The sequence below is a fragment of the Oncorhynchus clarkii genome, chromosome 1 (assembly GCF_045791955.1).
Source record: "Oncorhynchus clarkii lewisi isolate Uvic-CL-2024 chromosome 1, UVic_Ocla_1.0, whole genome shotgun sequence".
NCBI classification, from domain to species: Eukaryota; Metazoa; Chordata; class Actinopteri; order Salmoniformes; family Salmonidae; genus Oncorhynchus; species Oncorhynchus clarkii.
Genome location: NC_092147.1, coordinates 49,339,885 through 49,359,085, shown reverse-complemented (window position 1 = coordinate 49,359,085; position 19,201 = coordinate 49,339,885). Strand labels below are relative to the sequence as shown.

The window sequence follows — 19,201 nt, the reverse complement described above, 5'->3', positions numbered from 1 at the left end:
GTATTGTACAAAATAGTTTTATTTTCATTAAAGCGCTGATAGAATAGTGATCCACTCAGTCTTCGTGATTGTATCTGTATATGAACCTCTATACCTGATGCTGGAATTCACTGTTGATGGTAATAAATATAGTTAATTCATAGCATTGTATTTAAGCAATAAGGCCTGAGGAGGTATGGTATATGGCTAATATACCACGGCTAAGGGCTATTCTTACACACGACACAACGCAGAGTGCCTGGATACAGCCCTTAGCTGTGGTATATTGGCCATATTTCACAAACCTCCGAGGTGCCTTAATGCTACTATAAACTGTTTACCAAAGTAATTAGAGAAGTAAAAATAACTGTTTTTTCATACCCATGGTCTGATATACCACAGCTGTCAGCCAATCAACATTCAGGGCTCGAACCACCCAGTTTATAATTGGTAGTAGGTAGTTACAGTACCACTTTTTCAGTACTGCGTTTCGCCACTGGAGGGCCACATGCAGTAGGTTCTTAGCACAGAATGTGCTGAAAGCTTTGTACGGTGCAGGAGGTCTGGAACTGAACTTGGACCGCGGGTCATCTGCACTTCACTCGAACAACCCTTATTTTCTGAAAATGGTTGTGGCTCATCAATGGTTATGTGTCATTAATAAACTTATCAATTAATCAACAATCCATCAACACATTAGGGCCAAACTTTGGTTTATTGAAGTGGTAATCTCAGGTTAGTTATAGCAATAGAGGCTTGTTATGTAATACTGTACAGGTTGTAGTCTGGGAGGAGGATGAGAAGGATGAGGTTTAACAGTGCTTTGTTGACCAGCAGTAACCCTTATGCCATCTCCTCAGGGATCACTGCTAACGGTCTGAGTCCTCTCTCTCCCTCTCTCTTATCTATTTCTCTCTCTCTCTCTCGCTCTCTCTCTCTCTCTCTCTCTCTCTCTCTCTCTCTCTCTCTCTCTCTCTCGCTGTCTCTCTCTCTCTCTCTCTCTCTCTCTCTCTCTCTCTCTCTCTCTCTCTCTCTCTCTCTCTCTCTCTCTCTCTCTCTCTCTCTGTCTCTCTCTCTGTCTGTGTGTGTGTGTCTCTCCCTCCTCTCTGTGTCTGTCTCTCCATCTCACACTCTCTCGCCTCGCTCCCTGATATCAACTCTGATAGAAACAAATTCCTGAATGGTTCTGACGACCCATCTGTTGCGGTGAACAGTAAAGAATAGAAGGGCGAGGAGGGAGAAACGAGCTAAAGGCTGTCTTTAAGCTATCTGATACAGACCTGGCTGTCTTTAAGCTATCTGATACAGACCTGGCTGTCTTTAAGCTATCTGATACAGACCTGGCCCAGTGAAAGTGACATTCTAGCTTTCCCGTGCAGTATAATTATCCTGGTTTGTAACTTGATAAAGTGAGGACATGATTAGGATACCAAGAATAGGATATTGTGTCTATGAATGTACACAGGCCTGGGTTGTCAAACTTTTTACTGTGATTTTGCCCTCCTTTCTTTCTGGTGTATCCAGTTATAAATGAACTGTGATGTACTCACCCACCCCTGGCGTGGTGTGCGTGTTAGTGGCCAGGGTTGTAGTGTGTAAAATGTGTGTGCATGTCATGTCTTAAACAGTATTTTAGTGTGTAATGTGTGGACATGTCCACAGGGACAGCAAATCACATTAGAGGTAATAATGTAATGACCGCTTAGCCCACTTGACCTCCTCCGCCATTTTAAAAAATTATACCCGCCGACATACGTAAGCTGTTAATTCTCTCTGCTGCACCGGCTCACCCATCACGTCACAGTCTGTTCAGAGTGAGGAGAAGAAGGCGTGGGTCATTCCATGGCGTGAGAACCAACCTAAACCACAACACAATGGAAGCCATGATGCTCTAAGCAGGGCCAGGGACCTTCCAAATACTCCCTCCCTCAGACCAGGGATAAAAGGGAAGAAGGTTCTAGTTCAGCACTACAGCGGCTCCATTGATCCTAGCAGACACCACTTCCCTTCCCTCAGTCTGGCCCTCCCTGTATACGGCTGCCTGGCCTGCGGAGGAGGAGGCAGGCAAACGGAGTAGAGCTGCATCGATTCAAGCCGCCCATCATACAGGAGGCAGGGACTTACAGGAGGAGAACCTACCCAGCTAGGGCTGATGGGCTGGAGCTTGAGCGAGTGATTGAGTCACCCGATCGCCAGTCTCTTTACTGTCCACCTGCAGCCTGCACCTCCCCCATCCTCCCATCCTCCTCCGGTCATTATTCTGGACCAGAGGGGGAGTACAAATACACAGAGAGGAGATAAGTGCCTGGGTGGAGCCCGTGGTGAAGAGAAGAGAGCTCTATACTGTGTGTGGGGGAAAGGACAAATAAGCTGTCTTTAGCTTCAGGGTCCCTCTCTATCAGTGGTGTGGTGGTGTTGTTGTTGTTTTTTTGTTGCTGATGCTGTTGCTGACGTGTGGGCCAGAGCGGATGGAGATTGAAAAGTCAGGACTGTGAATGATGCTCAGTTGAAAAGGCGGAAGTGCTGTAATTGCCTGTTGAATCGATCAGTTCCTGGTCCATCTGCCTACCCTGCCCAGCCCAGCTGATGTTGCTCTACCTCAGTCTGGCCATGGAGTCCAACGAGGATGGGGAGAATTGGAGGGAGGAGGAGAATGGAGAGAAGTGGATGGAGGACCAGTGGGAGAAATGGTACAGTATTATTTATATACTGTAGAGTTAAACTAGGGTCACATTCATTAGGGTAAAAAGTAACAAAATGCTTTTCAAAGGATAACTAAAACAAGTGTTTACCAGACAAGCGTTTATTTGCCATAAAGGTCTAGACTTCCTGGCAGTGACGTACAGTAATGCTAATGTAAGAGAGCACACTTTTTCCTGTCTCTCTCGGGCCTTCATGCAAACCCCAATGCACGCCTTTTTATTAAAGGGTTTAGAGATTTTTGATGTCAGCACAGATGGTTGTCCACCTGGTTGTGCAACTGCCACCTACCATCAGGAGTATCAAGCAGTACCTCACTAAGGTGAAAGTGTGACCAAGTCGTTTGTCTGCAGAGAGCGACACCCATGTGTTTACTCTCTCATTGATGTGTGCAAAACAGTGTGCTCTGCCCTCGGCTCTCAGCGATGTTGAGTGACGGCGTGGTTTGTTTTCTGTAGTGTGGTGTGATGCGGTGTGTATGTCGTGTCCTCAGGCTGACCCATGACATCAGCCTGGAGGAGTTTGAGGACGAGGACCTTTCTCAGGTCACAGAGATCACTGATGAGGCTGGAGCCAGCCTTAACTACGACGACCTTGACTCTCAAGTAAGCTAATCTACATGTACACACACCAGACCTGGGTTCAAAAACAGTTTCAAAGTGTCAAATGTGCTCGGATCCCAATTTTGTGACTTTTCTATTGGTCCATTAAGCCAGGCAAGCTCAATCAAGCACAGATCAAGTATTTGAAATGATTTTGAATAGTATATGAACCCAGTGCACAGCGGGGTGCCAGCCTCAACTACGACAACCGGGATGACCAAGTAAGCTCCTCTGCACCAGTTTCCCCTCAACAAACTCCTCCCTCCCTTCTCCGACAACACACTGCCTGACTTCACTCTGTTGCAGTCCTGTTTTTCATAATATGAATATTCATAACAGAAGGTTGAGATATTGAGATAAATGTCGCTCCCCATTTGTATGCTTGCTGTTATTTTGGGTCTGTCGCTGTGAGATAGTAGCCGCAGCAGAAGCGGAAGAGGCAGTAGAATCCAGAGTTAGTAGTCCAAAGTCACTAATCAGATTAATGACTGCAGGCGGGGATGGTCTTGGTACACATGTGTTCCAGAGCCGAGTAGACCTAACATGCCACACGCCATTAAAGCCTGGCCATCGCATCACTGGCCTCCGCCTTCAGCCCTGCAGATATTCTACTCAACTAGCTGCTAGGGTGAACTGTCATTTTAGTATGAGTCAAATGGAGAATGTCAGACCATACATTAGCTCAGGGGAAGGTTGTATGACGTTGATGTACCGTACAGCAGGTCTGTGTGCATCTTCGTATTTTGTGGTTAAAGAAATGATTCCGTATTAACATTATCTTTAGATTTGACGTCAGTGTAAAGATAGTAAGGGTGTTACATGCTGCTGTTGTATACCTCACAGAACAGAACAGTAGCCTAGCTTTGCCTGTGTTTGTTTTCAGGGAGGTTTATCCTACTACAGTATGATTGAATTAGAATGGCATTACAGTGAGCATGAGCAGAGAACGAGCCACGGGCTCAGGCTGCTGATGTCATTGCCAGGCCGTGATTGACTGGCTCCCTCTCTGCTCTCCTCCTCCTTTCCCCTCCCTTCCTTTTCTCCTCACTGAATCCTTTTTTCTCTCTCTCTCTCTCTCCACTCGCTCTCATTCTTGCTTTCTCCGCCTCCCTCCCTCTCCCCCCTCCACCTCACTGAATTATTCTCTCTCTATCTGCTGCAACACTGCTGCCTGGCTCTTCCCAGGACCATGTGACGTGGCCAGCCAGTAGCGAGGCGGGGAAGGCAGACGGGCGGGGGTTCAGGGAAGTGCAGGCGGAGATGCTCCACTTGGACCTGATCGATGCTGAGGGGGAGATCCAGGAGGAAGAGGAGCACTGGGGCCTGATCCATGGTTCCCTCGGCGACCACAGACTCAACCAGGAAGAGAGAGGGGCCGTCGTTCTAACTCCTGTCAGACAGCAACAGCCCAATGTGATAGAATTCAAATCTGCTGAACATCCAGTCGCTATGGATACGTACAGGCCCAAGAGACCCACCACACTAGCGCTGTTTCCACAGGTGCAGCCTCAGCCTCCTCAGCCTCCCAGGACTCAGGTGGGGACTGTTTATATCTACCCTCTGTGATGACACGACATCATCACATCATCTGTTTGGTTCATATAATATTGGATTGGCTATAGAACGGGATCTGTAAAGAGGCATTAAAGGGGCTGCTTCTATATCTTCCCTGGGGTGACAGGCGGATCATGTACTGTATCATAGATCATATTAGGTTTGTTTGAAATATGAGATTCGATAGGATGGGATCTGCATAAGAGCAGTATAGAAGCTGGTTGCTTACACCCAGCACCAATTTACAGTAGAGATCCTGCTTATTTTCTCCTCTGTTTTTACAGATCGTCTGTTTGGTTTAAATAATTAATGGGAGACCAGATAGAATTGAATCGGTATAGAATGGTATCTGTGTCGAGGCAGCATGCCTGACCCAGGCACCAATATAAATATGGACTCCCTTTTAATGTAATGTAAGCAATATGTCTACAGTGTGTATTTGTTAATGTCGTTAAATGGAAATATTTTCATTTCACATTTGCAGCCACTGTATACCAGAAAATCATAACGCTGGGACGGTTGTGGTTCTCGATCGAAGCATTGTAACAGTAGAGGAAATGTTCATGCGTGTGAGAATGAATGTGCTCTTTCTCTCTCGACGGAGCCCATGCTTACGACTGTGTTTGTGGCATGTGCTCCGTGTGACTGCTGTCCTGGATCTTTGCTGTCTGTAAACAGCGCACCCTTCTGTCCCTCTGTGAGTCTGTCGGCTTCCCCGCCAGCTGAATGGCATCAGACGGGGAAGGAAGGGTGTGTGTGCTCTGCTGACTAGGGATTACGATGGAAAGGACAGGTCAGAGTCCATCAGTGTCAGTCCAAGGATAGGGCCGTTTACAATGGCAATCCTATGTAGAGTGTCTAAACGAGTGAGGATCTGTTCACTCGTCTTTCATCCATTGCATCCTCATGTTGATCTTTATAAAACGTCTTTGATCTTTCCCTCAGAATAGACCTCTTGCCAGAATTAGATTTTGTAGGTTAGTATTTTGTCGTAAAAAAAAAGGTTTATTATTGCTTGGATGCTTTGATACAGTCCAGTGAGCTTCAGACCTGTCTTCATTGAAGACGTATGCGACGAGGAGAGGGCTGTCATTTCTCTGGAGGAGATTTGGAATGATCTTAGTAATTGCCCACAATGCTCAGCACGACCAAATACTCTACAGTCTCTAGTAGTAGAGTGCAGACTGCAGTTTGAATGTTTGACGGTTTCATCTTTTAACCTGAGCCATTGGTAGGATTATTGTAGTGTATGTACTGTATGTATGATATATGTACCCACCCAAACAACTCCACCCAGTTTTAACTAGTTAAAATCAGGCGGAACCAGTTGAAACCAGTGATAATCAGACATAACCGGTTATAATCAGTTATAACCAAAACATCAAGATGCTTAAAAAGGAAATGTTTCAGAGAATCTGTTTCACAAGGACATTCACGAATGATGAGCAGACTTCTGATTCAATTCAAAGAAGATCAGGATAAGGTGCGTGACCAGATGTCGGTTTGGATAACCTGCTACACTGACTGGTTAATCCTTACCCTGCCAAGGTCCCTTCCCATCAAATAACCTAATACCACATCCACTTTAGACTCAGACTCTGTTCGTCTGGCACTCTAGGCAGACTAAAGCAAATGCTAAAAAGTATTCAAAGGATTTTGAAAGTATGTGCTTTTGAACCCAAGTGTGGCCTGCGGAGGATAGAGGGAAGCCTGGGATGTTATTCCCCTCTAGGAGGTGTAATTCCTACTTCTGGCCCTGTCAGACCTGGTCACGTGACTAACGTCTCTGTGTATGACACCACAACACGACCTGACCTCAGAGCCCTGCTGCTGCTCGTGGTCTCACGCTGTGTTGGGAAGGATTGGGCGAACCATGTTTGATGTCTCGCTCCTACTCTGTCTGAGTGGTAGCCTGGTACAGATGACAGAGACACTTGAGCTCAAGGACTGGGGAAACAGGTAGTGAAAGCTTGATTCAGATATTCTGGTCCCAGATCTGTTTGTGCTGTAGCAAGGCCTATTTTCACAGTCCTTGAGATTACATCCCCCCTCAAGATCAAGTGACTATAGCAGGGCTCTCCAACCCTGTTTCTGTAGGTTTTAGCTCCAAACCTAGTCTAGCGCCCCTGATTCTAGTAATAGTTAGCTGGTTGATAAACTGAATCGGGTTAGTTACAACTGGGGCGGAGTGAAAACCAACAGGAGGCTAGCTCTACAGCAACAGGGTTGTATAGAGCCCTGCTCTATGCTATATCACACCTACTCAGATTTCTAATGTGATCAAGGTGAACGATTACTTAGAAACTTTAGCCCCTTTTTTGAGACTAAAAAACAGATTAGTTTGATTGTGAACAACATCTGCCAGCCATATGTCACCATGGCTGTTGCCGTCACTACGTGTCCCACCTTGTTACATCACGCTGTTGTGATGGATGGGTTGAGCCGTGTGTGTGTGTGTGTGTGTGTGTGTGTGTGTGTGTGTGCGTGTGTGTGTGCGCGTGTGTGCGTGTGTGCGTGTGTGTGTGTGTGTGTGTGTGTATGCGTGAGTATGTATGTAAGCTGCATTGGCCACGCGCGTACGTAGGTGCGTGGCCAATGCAGCAAATGGCGCGCACGGCAGTTCAATTATCATTACAGTCATCACAGTTGTTTATTTGGGCTGAACACTTTTCTGACAATTAGGCTATTAGACGTGATGATACTACTCTAAACTATGCCGGTGCCATGTTGCCTGAGGCCTGAAGAGACCTGAATCTCTCAGAGCAATATGACTGATATTGGTGGTGTCGTGAATCGGATTACACAGTGGATGGTTATCAGTTGCCGGGGTTGGTTACTGTGAACAGGAGGCCAAGGGGGAGGGTGAAGTGTACCAAAGTTTGTGAAGCTACATGAGGAGTAACCTTACCTGAGACCCGAAGACTTCAACCAAAGGGATAACAGCTACCAAAATGATAACACAGTCTTGATAAACAGTCAGTCCCATGAATTCCAAAACGTCTTATTTTCATTTCATAAATAGAACTTGGAGCGTTTCAACATCAAACCATTATATCAACACAAACCCGACACACCAAAGAAACACACACACACACACACACTACACACAGTTTCGCTCTCCTCCAGTTCCTGGCCATGGTAACCATGGTAACAGAGCCAGTTCCAGTGCCCAGCAGCAGCTGCATCACGACTGTGAGTCAGCATCATCACTGTGAATGGTCTATATGACAGTGTGCTGCTGTGTAGTCTAACAGTCTTGACTTCCTCTTTATTGGCTAGCTCCTGATTCCTCTTCCTGGCAGCCGGATCAAATTGTGATGGTATGTGAGATGATGTCATCGGGGCTTGGTGAAGCCAGCGCCATATATTTAGATGGCTGTGATCTTGCGTTACCGTAGTCCAAAGCCTCGTTCATCACTTGGCTGCAGGAAGCCTGGAACAGAGGCTATGACTGGGTAGATGTGATTGACAGCTGAGACAAGTCATTGATCATAGAGCTGCTTGGCTAGAAAAGGGCTGTGGACTGACTGGGCTGGACTGTGTGGTAATAATAGAGAATAGAGAACAGCCGTCTTCTTAGGCAGAACAACCACTCATGCGTTTTAACAGCCACTCTTTTGTGTGTGTGTGTGTGTGTGTGTGTGTGTGTGTGTGTGTGTGTGTGTGTGTGTGTGTGTGTGTGTGTGTGTGTGTGTGTGTGTGTGTGTGTGTGTGTGTGTGTGTGTGTGTGTGTGTGTGTGTGTGTGTGTGGACGTGTCTAACTATTCTTGTGGGGACCAGAAGTCTAATGCTATTTCTATGGGGTTTAGGGTTAAGGTTATAATTAGGGTTATAATTATGTTTAGGGTTAGGAGCTAGGGTTCATTTGTGGGTTAGGTTTTTAGGTTAGGGTTAAGGTTGGGGTTAGGGTAAGGGTGAAAGTACAGGTTAGGTTTAGGGTTAGGGGTTTGGGAAAATAGGATTTTGAATGTAACTGAATTGTGTTAGCTGTACAGACTGTGTGTGTGTACGCACACTCTTAAAGGGTGATGTAAAGTTGATCAAATAAAAGTTACATCTAACTATCTTTCTCTCCTCTCTCGCTCTTCCTATCTGTCGATCTTTACCTCTCTCTGTCTGTAATATCGTTGTAGGACAAGGATACAATTAACAACAACTCATTTGGAAAGAAGGACACATGGAAGGAGAATCTGTCAAACTCAAACTCCTCCTCCCCCCACATAACAGGTGAGAATGGGATATTCACTGGTTTAAGCCATATACTGTACATGTATACAGTACTTTCTTGTGAGAGTAATACCAAATTCCTTCATAAGGTGACCCTGACATGAACACTCACAGTCCCAATCCTTCAAATGTTCAAGAAACAGAAAATATTAAAAGCCCAACATCTTCGGCGTTCTCATACTTCAGTATGATACATACAATAAGAACATGTTGGCCAGGAAACCCAACAAATGGCTCTCATCCTGTAACTCTTTCCCATGCAGCATGGATACTGTTACTGTAGCTACATCCCTTATAATCCTTCAGCAGTTTGAGGCCTAGTTAATCATCTTTTGTTTTTGCTTGTGCTGTTGTTTTGTTTGTGTGTGTTAAAGGCGATCTGACACCCACTAATGAGCAGCTCAACGATGAGTCTAAAGTCCAGCAGCACAACGACGGCTCTGTGGCCAAACAACCCCAACACAGAGGTAGAGTACCAGAGAAGGCAGCCAAGGCATACAGCAAGGACTACTCCACGTTCATCTCACATGGACCGACAGAATCACGGGGCAGGCGGCGTGACGCAAAGCAGCGGGATAAGAAGTCCTCCACTGCTCCACACAACCAGACGACAGCAGCAAAGCCGAAAGCAGACAGCGTGAGAGACAAAGCTGTGGATGGGGATAGGGATGGGAGCAGGGGGCGAGGAGGACAGGGGCATGGGCGGGGGTGCTGCAGTAAGGAGGAGCGCCAGCCAGAAGCCACAGAGGAGATCTACCTGACACCGGTACACCAGAAGAACACAGACACTGACCGTCCAGACTCTGACCGTCCCTTCCTGTCTCAGAGCAGCGAGGGCAATCGCATGTCAATCAGCTCTGACGCGGAGGGACCCCCAGCGTACACAAACACTGCCCTCCCCAACCGAACAAACCCCTCTATCAGCGAGGAGGACGAGGTCTACCTGCACCCCCCTGCACCTCCTCCACGTTCCTTCTCCATCTCCTCATGCTTTAGGCCATCTGACAGTGAGGGAGGGGAGCAAGAAAGGGGGTTGTGGGACAGGGGCTCTAAGTCTAGCTCTAAGGGTGAGTCGGGGGGGTCGGGGGCCCTGCGGACTGCACACGCTCAGAGCTCCGAGGCCGACGGCCTCTCCTATGACTCTGTTAAGTACACCCTAGTGGTGGACGAGCACGCCAAGTTAGAACTGGTGAGCTTGAAGCAGTGCTACCAGAGCTACAGTGATGAAAGCGACACAGAGACGGTATATGAGTCAGCCAACGAGGAAGAGGACTATGAGGTGGATCACAGCGAGCTGAAGAGAGAAAGGAAGTCATCACGTCTGTCGAGGGCTTCTTCGTCCTCTGAGGCAGGAGTTGGCGGGGGACCTCGAACACGCAAGTTCCGCAATGTGTTTGTGAACAGACATTTACACTCTTCTGGTGAGTTTTGTGTGGCTGGCTGCTGCCAATTACCCTTTTTTCCCCCTTAGGCAGACCTGGCTCAGGATAATGCTCATACTCAATTGTGTTGTAAATTCATTGAAACTATGTTTACCTTTCTGAAGACAAAGAGCTGTACTTACTTTCTTAATTCAAAGGAATTACAGAAGTTAGAATGCCCCATTTAACATGATTGAAAGACACTAAATTCAGCAAAGTTACTCCTGTATGGTATTCTTGTTTTGGCACTTTGTTATTCCATTTTTATCACAATGACCTAAAAGCTCCTCTCCTGCCTTGTGTCCTCCAGGTGCGGAGTCCTTTGGCCTGTTCTCCTGTGTGTTGAATGGAGTAGAGCAAGAGCAGAGCCACAGAGCTGTGTTTAGGTGAGACGTTGTACGGTTTTACTCTTTATAAAAACTTGGTTTATATAGAAACTAATGAATAAGCCATTATAAATGAGTTATCCGTAAGTGATAATCAACGACGAGCGTTCTATGGAAAAAGTTACATTATTTGCCAGAGAGTGCATAGAGCCACGGCAGCTAGCCTAATGGTTAAGAGCGTTGGTCCAGTAACTGAAACTTCACTGATTTGAATCCCCAAGCTGACTACGTGAAAAATCTATCGATGTGCCCTTGAGCAAGGCACATAACCCTAATTGCTCCTGCAAGTCGTTTAGGATAAGATTGTCTGGTAAATGACATGTATATATATTTATACCACAGCGATGATGAATACTGGTTCTGATTGGTTAGAAGAGCATTCTAGAATGGACAATAAAAGCATATTTACCATATAACAGAACAGTTGGAAAAGATATCGGGACACCTTGCAATCACGACACAATAAGCACCTACACATGCAAACCGTACAAAGTTACAGAAATCTAAACCAACAACCGAACAAACCGAAATTGGATACAATGTAAACGCAGGTCCAACGAGGAAAAAACTTAGCTAACTAGCTAGCATTGATTTGTTTTGCAGGGAGCATCTGATCACCTATCGTGGTGAGTGATGAACACAAATCCTACTGTTGCAGTCTTGAGGCATGTGGCGCTACAGTTGAAATCGGAAGTTTTTCACAATTGCTGACATTTAATCCTAGTAAAAATTAGGATTAGGATCACCACTTTATTTTAAGAATGTGAAATATCAGAATAATAGTAGAGAGAATAATTTATTTAAGCTTTTATATCTTTCATCACATTCCCAGTGGGTCAGAAGTTTACATACGCTATATTAGTATTTGGTAGCATTGCCTTTAAATTGTTAAACTTGGGTCAAATGTTTCGGGTAGCCCTTCCACAAGCTTCCCACAGTAAGTTGGGTGAACTTTGGCCCATTCCTCCTGACAGAGCTGGTGTAACTGAGTCAGGTTTGTAGGCCTCCTTGCTCGCACACGCTTTTTCAGTTCTGCCCACAAATTTTCTATTGGATTGAGGTCAGGGCGTTGTGATGGCCACTCCAATACCTTGACTTTGTTGTCCTTAAGCCATTTTGCCACAACTTTGGAAGTATGCTTGGGGTCGTTGTTCATTTGGAACACCCATTTGCGACCAAGCTTTAACTTCCTGACTGATGTCTTGAGAAGTTGCTTCAATATATCCACATCATTTCCCATCTCATGATGCCATCTATTTTGTGAAGTGCACCAGTCACTCCTGCAGCAAAGCACCCCCACAACATGATGCTGCGACCCCCGTGCTTCATGGTTGGGATAGTGTTCTTCGGCTTGCAAGCCTCCCCTTTTTCCTCCAAACATAACGTTGGTCATTATGGCCAAACAGTTCTATTTTTGTTTCATCAGACTAGAGAACATTTCTCGAAAAGTATGATCTTTGTCCCCATGGGCAGTTGCAAGCCGTAGTCTGGCTTTTTTATGGCGGTTTTGGAGCAGTGGCTTCTTCCTTGCTGAGCGGCCTTTCAGGTTATGTCGATATAGGATTCGTTTTACTGTGGATATAGATACTTCTGTACCAGTTTTCTCCAGCATCTTCACAAGGTCCTTTGCTGTTGTTCTGGGATTGATTTGCACTTTTCGCACCAAAGTACGATCATCTCTAGGAGACAAAACACATCTCCTTCCTGAGCGGTATGATGACTGCTTGGTCCCATGGTGTTTATACAATTGTACAATTGTTTGTACAGATGAACGTGGTGTCTTCAGGCATTTGGAAATTGCTCCCAAGATGAACCAGACTTATGGAGGTCTACAATTTTTTTTCTGAGGTCTTTCTTTTGATTTTCCCATGATGTCAAGCAAAGAGTTACCGAGTTTGAAGGTAGGCCTTGAAATACATCCACAGGTACACCTCCAATTGACTCAAATTATATCAATTAGCCTATCAGAATTTTCCAATCTGTTTAAAGGCACAGTCAACTTAGTGTGTGTACACTTTTGGACCACTGGAATTGTGATACAGTGAATTATAAGTGAAATAATCTGTCTGTAAACAATTGTTGGAAAAATGACTTGTGTTATGCACAAAGTAGATGTCCTAACCAACTTGCCAAAACTATAGTTTGCTAACAAGAAATTTGTGGAGTGTTTGATAAACAAGTTTTAATGACTCCAACCTAAGTGTACTTCCCGACTTCAACTGTATGCTGTCAAATACTCCCACAGTTCTTGACTAGTTTGACCATTTGTTTTCAGCAACTGATATTTTTTGATTTGGTTGTCATATTGGCAGGTTTGTACCAAAAAAACTATTTAGCTATCTTCTAGCCTAGTGTTTGATATGTATTGAGATCTCCTTGTAACAACCAGTGACGAATGTCCTGAGAAGAAGGCAAACTGTCCTAGCTATGCCAGGCAAAATATAGCGTTTTTAGCTCATTGTCATGGATGTATCCAAATTAATGTCAATAGAAAACAGCTACTTTGCTGGCTGCAGAGGTCGTGACTGTGTTAGCTGTAGCTAGCTAGCAAGCAAGGGATAAGAATGTTGCCTCCCGAGTGGTGTAGTGGTCTAAGGCACTGCATCGCAGTGCTAGCTGTACCACTAGAGATTCTGGGTTCAAGTCCAGCTGGCCACGACCGGGAGACCCATGGGGTCAATTGCACAATTGTTTCTGGTTTAGGGGAGGGTTTGGCCGGCAGGGATAACCTTGTCCCATCGTGCTCTAGCGACTCCTGTGGTTTGCTGGGCGCATGCATGCTGACATGGTCGCCAGTTGTACGGTGTTTCCTCCGACACATTGGTGCAGCTGGCTTCCGGGTTGGGTAAACAGTGCAGCTTGGCAGGGTCGTGTTTCGGAGGACGCATGGCTCTCGACCTTTGCCCCTCCCGAGTCCATACGGAAGTTGCAGCAATGGGACAAGACTGTAACTACCAATTAGATATCCCAAAGTTTGGGAGTAACAAGTAAAAACATTTTTCCGTTGATATCTTCATTTATATAAGCAAACTAGTACTTTCTAATTTTTTGGTTGCTAGAGACGCCATCCGATTAGTTCGTTATTTATGGATGTGACCCAGTCATTCATTCTTTATGTTCCTTTGCCATCCTGCTGCTGGTAGCGTTCTTATCCCTCGCTAGCTAGCCAGCTAGCTACGGCTAACACAGTCATGACCTCTGCAGCCAGATTAACAGCAAAGTAGCTGTTTTCTATTGACATTCATTTGGATACATCCATAACAATGAGCTGATAATGCCCAATTTTGCCTGGCATCGCTAGGAAAGTTTGCCTTCTCGTCAGGACACTCGATGCTGTTCATTACAAGGAGATGGGATTGCATCAAACACTAAGCTAGAAGCTAGCTAAATAGTTTGTTGCTAGCAAACCTGCCAATATGACAACCAAATTCTAAAAATATCAGTTGCTGAAAACAGCTGGTCAAATTTGAAACGTGGGAGGATTTGACAGCACTTGCGTGCAACAGTAGCCGGGACCAGAGGAATTCATGTTTATCACTCACCACATCATGAGATGTACCCAAAAAATGTAAATTCATGTTTATCACTCACCATGTTAGGTCATGAGATGTACCCAAAAAATGTGTCTCTGCAAAAAGAAATCAATGCTAGCTAGCTACGTTTTTTCCTTGTTGGACCCGCGTTTACAATGTATCCAACTTCAGTTTGAGTGGTTGTTTGTAGCAAGTACGGTCTGCATGTATCTGCGCTTATTGTGCCATGATTGCAAGGTGTCCCAACATCTTTTCCAACTGTCCCGATATATTTTCCAACTGTCCCATCTGGTTTAAATGTCCACTCTAGAATGCCCTTCCAGCCAATCATAAATGACTATTCAACAATGCTATGGTATAAAATTATTAGAATTACTTTGTCTTGGGCCTAACAATACCGTGCCAATATTTCCCCTCCAAACACCGGCTCAAGCCCTAGAATGGACTTCTAGCCAATCAGAGACGAGTACTCAACAACGCTGTGATATAAATATTTATAAATGCTTGAAGCAATCTTACACAGGGTCCTCCTTCAAGTACCAACAAACACATTAGAGATTCATTACATGGACTAATATCAAACATAACATCATAGTGGTCAGTGGTTAAGTGGTTAAGCAAGATAATGCAAATACATTTGATTGATTTATTGATTGAATGATTAACCATGCTGTCTGTGTGATTAACAGGTTTGTCCCTCGCCATAGCGATGAGCTGGAGCTAGAAGTGGACGACCCTCTGCTGATGGTGGTTCAGGCTGATGATCTGTGGTGTAAGGCCTACAACATGAGAACTGGGGCCTGCGGCATCTTCCCTGCCTACTACGCTGCCAAGGTCACCCAGGAACCCATCAAAGGTATCAAATATGGTTTACACTGTTTATGATGGTTTATTTAATCCATTAGACAGGCTTTGAACACAGCAAGGGTACTGTCATCAATACACTTTGGGCATCAGTGTTTGGTTATAGGATCAATATAGACGTTCTATGAAATGCATTCAATTCATTAGCCTGAGTGCAAGTCTGTGCCCTCTTGCCAACTCCTTGTCCCGTATTGTCATGCCAAACATGTTTGCCCATAGGAGTTGGCATTTTGGCAAGAGAGTTCAAACAGTATAGGATGGATAGGCTCTTTAAATAGCCTGATTTGGCTTTGAATGAACCTCTACTGAATAATATGCTGACAAATAGAACTCTAAGTGTGTCTTTGCCCTTGCCTTTGTCTTACCCTATCTCCGTTAGATAACAAAGATGACTGGGTAGACAGGTTCCGAGTGAAGTTCCTGGGTTCCGTTAACGTACCCTACCACAAAGGCAACGATGTGCTTTGCGCTGCTATGCAAAAGGTACAGTATCCGCCCCCCAGGTGGTGTGTTGGGGTTGGTAGTCTAAACCATCATTTCACAATCCTCAATTGGAAGAACAACACAGACGGAAGGGGATTAGGCAGCCTATTGTACTTACAGCAACGTCTGAGAACGGACTGGCTTCTTTAAAACCTGAGTGGATATGCTGACGTGCACGTGTAAAACAATCAAGCTGTGCTATTGTTTTCGTCAACAGGTTGCTAACAACCGCCGGATGACCCTGCAGCCTCCCTCTGCATGTATTCTGGAAATCAACCTGAAGGGGGTGAAAATCATTGTGCAAGATGAATGTAGGACCTCGGAAAGAGTATGTCCTCTCTTATACACTCAAATGCCCTTTTTATTGATATCCGTGTTCACAATGCCTCACTCTTATTAGTTTATGCATCCGTGTTCAAGGCCTATGTAGATACACATTTCTCATTTCGATTAGCTAGACACACGTGATGAGGAATGTTCCAGTCAGACCAAAGTTAATCCTGTAAGTCATACATTAGTCATAGTCCCTCATGCGTTTGTCATACTTTGGAAAATACAAGTCTGGAGTATTTCTGTAGGCATGGAAAATACAGTATAACTAGACCTTTTCAAAGCAGGGTTCAAACAAGGTTCAAAACGAGGTTAAGTATGACTAGATCTTTTCAAAACAGTCTTGGGTGGAAAGCAGCAGTCATTTAGCAGGGTGGACATTTCCCTGGTGGGATACTGTGGTCCTGTGGTTGGTGACATAACCCCTCTTGCATAATGACCACTTAGTCTTAAGACTTTTTAATCCTCCTCACTCGTGGTTCCACCCGTGTGTCCCATTGGACTGGCTTACTGTATGAGTACACTCTCAGACACAGACGATAGGGTCTGAGCCTAACATTATGTTCTGTTCTTACCGAGGTGTGGTGTATGGTGTGGTGTGGCCTGAGAGTCCGTCTGTTTCTGCTCTCTTGACAACTCTTTATTGAATTGCCATGGCAAGCATGAGCGGAAACAGACTGGGACCCAGGCTACGCTAGTATGATGCATTCACTCAGGCCCAACAACTACTGTACCCATAGAAATAGAATTAGCCCATTCTATAAGTACTCTCTAATTCTATGACATCACATGCTAGCGCAGGAACTCACCGTGACTATCTCTCATCTCTATGTATATTTTCACAGGGGGATAAGTGCTTTCACTTTTTTCAGCTTAAGAACATCTCCTTTTGCGGCTGTCACCCAAAACATAACAAGTGAGTAAATGACACGTACGTAACTAAGGAAGTCATTCAACTCCAGGCTACAGGCCTATAAATACCACATCAGATTGATGGCCACCTCACCCACTTGGCAAAAACTGGTTCAATCAACTTTCCATGTCATTTCAACCCCCCCCAAATGATGTGATGACGTTGAATCAACGTGGGAAACTGATTGGATTTGCAGTCATCAACGAAAGGGAATTTCTTCTTTTTCACTTTGAACTTTTAACCTAAATCCAATGACATGGTTACATTTTTTTGTTGATTCCATGTTGAATCCATGTTAGTTGACAACTCAACCAAATGTAAATCAAAACTGACGTCTGTGCCCAGTGGGCAACTTATTTTAACAAAAATTAAAAGAGCTGTTTCTCAAGGGCAGAAAGACTAGCAAGTAGCAGCTACTGTATCTGGAGCAGGTTGTACCACGTCTCTCCCATTGATTCCAGGTATTTTGGATTCATCACCAAACATCCTGATCACCAGAGGTTTGCTTGCCATGTGTTTATGTCAGACGACTCCATGATGCCTCTGGCTCAGTCTGTTGGGTAAGCTCTCTAGCGTTTCTCTCTCCTCCTTTCTCTCTACCACTCATCTCTTCTTGCTATCCAAATACGCTCATGAATATGAACATCATACTGTTTATAATAATACATCTTTCTAGTCACAAACTGCTACTCACTATTTGTACCTAACCCCTCTTTTGTTGTTCCTACCTATAGGAAAGCCTTCCAAATGTACTACAAGGAAACTGTGGGCTACTCATGCCCAACGGAGGACATCTTCATTGAGTAGCTTTCTTCTCGCTATAGTACATTTCTCCAATGTTGTGTCATGATGAAACAACTTGCATTGGTGGATTACTGCATTGAATGGTAACTAACTTATAGTAATATTGATCTGTCACACAGGTCTACTTGGTGCGGTCTTCCTATTCACTGTCGTGTTTCCACAGCACAAACAGAAATACCCAAACTAAAGCATTACCAATCCTATCCAAAAGAGCATACATGTATCTTCCTTAAAAAAAAAAAAAATTTAATTGGCCTAAAGTACAGTACTTTTAAATGTAAAGTGTGCAGCCAAATTTAAGGACCGGCACTACAGTACAGAAAATCCCAAAAGTAGTTACAGATTTCAGATCTAATTCAATATCACACTCAAAATCAAGATAGAATGTTTCTATGTGTGTGGTTTTACGAGCAACTCCAAATTATATGAGATCACTATATCAAGTCACCTGGAAACCTTGTCTTTGCACAGAGGAAGACAGAGAGGCAGTGATTTCAATCTGTCCGTATGTGTCCCTGGACTGTTTTTAAAATCACACTGTGTTTGATTTCAGAATCAGTTAGTATGTATGTTGGATGGGAAAGTGTATTAATGGATTAATGGTCCCCATCACATCATAACAGGCTTTAAATGAAGTCCCGTTCATCATTCTCACCAATGAACTCTGACTAGGGCCTGTCATCTATCTTCCAATACCAAAAAGGTGAATTCACTTTTATTTTTCTCTTAATGTGACTCCGTACAGCCAATGGCAATGTCCGCTTTAGGCTTGGTGGATTTAACAACTCTTAACGCAGTTCCACCTCTGACACCTCCAAAACAACTGCTATGCGGATGTCGGCCAAAGCGGATATGATTTAATTGAGCCCATACTCCTACTGTAACTTGGAAACAATATTTTTGGCCCAAATTGTTAGGTGGGTTTCCTGTATAAGGAAAATACTTTAATAAATATGATCTTGGAATCACTGTGGTCTTTCCACTTTAAAAGTCACCCTGAAGGCATGTGTTCTAAAATCATGTTTTCAAACCACAAGTAGTGCCTATTTTCTAATTATTGTGGTTACTGTATACATGATGTATTTCCTTTTTATTTGAGAAGGTTATCCTGGCACTGTGGGACAGATGTAATACCTGTACAATATAAATATGCTGTTTGTAAATTAAATGTCCTACAGTTAGTTTGATCAAACCGGGTGTGTATTGCATGATATCAATGTCAAACAAAACATTGTAGAGAAAAAAAACACAGGATGTAAATTCTTGTCATTAAATGTGAAGGTGTTTACATCCTCTCTGAACTGTATGATTTATATTTTCCTTGATGATTCCATCTCTAAACAACCCTCTAAGAGGTAGACTGAGGTGTAAAAATCTTCCTGGCCATGCAGTGAGACATTATTGC

General features: G+C 44.4%; 1 protein-coding gene across 4 annotated transcripts; it reads left to right on the top strand.

Annotated features, from left to right (window-relative positions):
- The first annotated feature begins 1,815 nt into the window (after positions 1–1,815).
- LOC139408392 (mitogen-activated protein kinase 8 interacting protein 1a) lies at positions 1,816–19,102 on the top strand. Of its 4 annotated transcripts, none has more exons than XM_071152203.1 (12): positions 1,816–2,669; positions 3,173–3,284; positions 4,467–4,817; positions 8,969–9,062; positions 9,437–10,483; positions 10,794–10,869; positions 15,092–15,258; positions 15,646–15,749; positions 15,967–16,077; positions 16,925–16,995; positions 17,454–17,552; positions 17,727–19,102. In XM_071152203.1, exons 1-12 carry the CDS (start codon positions 2,566–2,568, stop codon positions 17,797–17,799), a joined length of 2,409 nt encoding a protein of 802 aa, XP_071008304.1. In that variant the 5' UTR covers positions 1,816–2,565; the 3' UTR covers positions 17,800–19,102. The 4 variants fall into 4 exon arrangements, 3 of the variants coding, with proteins under 3 accessions (XP_071008304.1, XP_071008315.1, XP_071008330.1); XM_071152214.1 differs by having other exon boundaries at positions 3,138–3,284; XR_011634285.1 differs by lacking the exon at positions 16,925–16,995 and having other exon boundaries at positions 17,727–17,767.
- Positions 19,103–19,201: the final 99 nt, after the last annotated feature.

What these genes read in the sequence shown, in the direction of transcription:
- LOC139408392 (XM_071152203.1), top strand. Translation starts at nt 2,566, where the DNA reads ATGTTGCTCTACCTCAGTCTGGCCATGGAGTCCAACGAGGATGGGGAG. An exon ending in GAGGACCAGTGGGAGAAATG is followed by an intron (nt 2,670 to 3,172) that starts GTACAGTATTAT and finishes TCGTGTCCTCAG; the next exon opens with GCTGACCCATGACATCAGCC. An exon ending in TGTCACCCAAAACATAACAA is followed by an intron (nt 16,996 to 17,453) that starts GTGAGTAAATGA and finishes CATTGATTCCAG; the next exon opens with GTATTTTGGATTCATCACCA.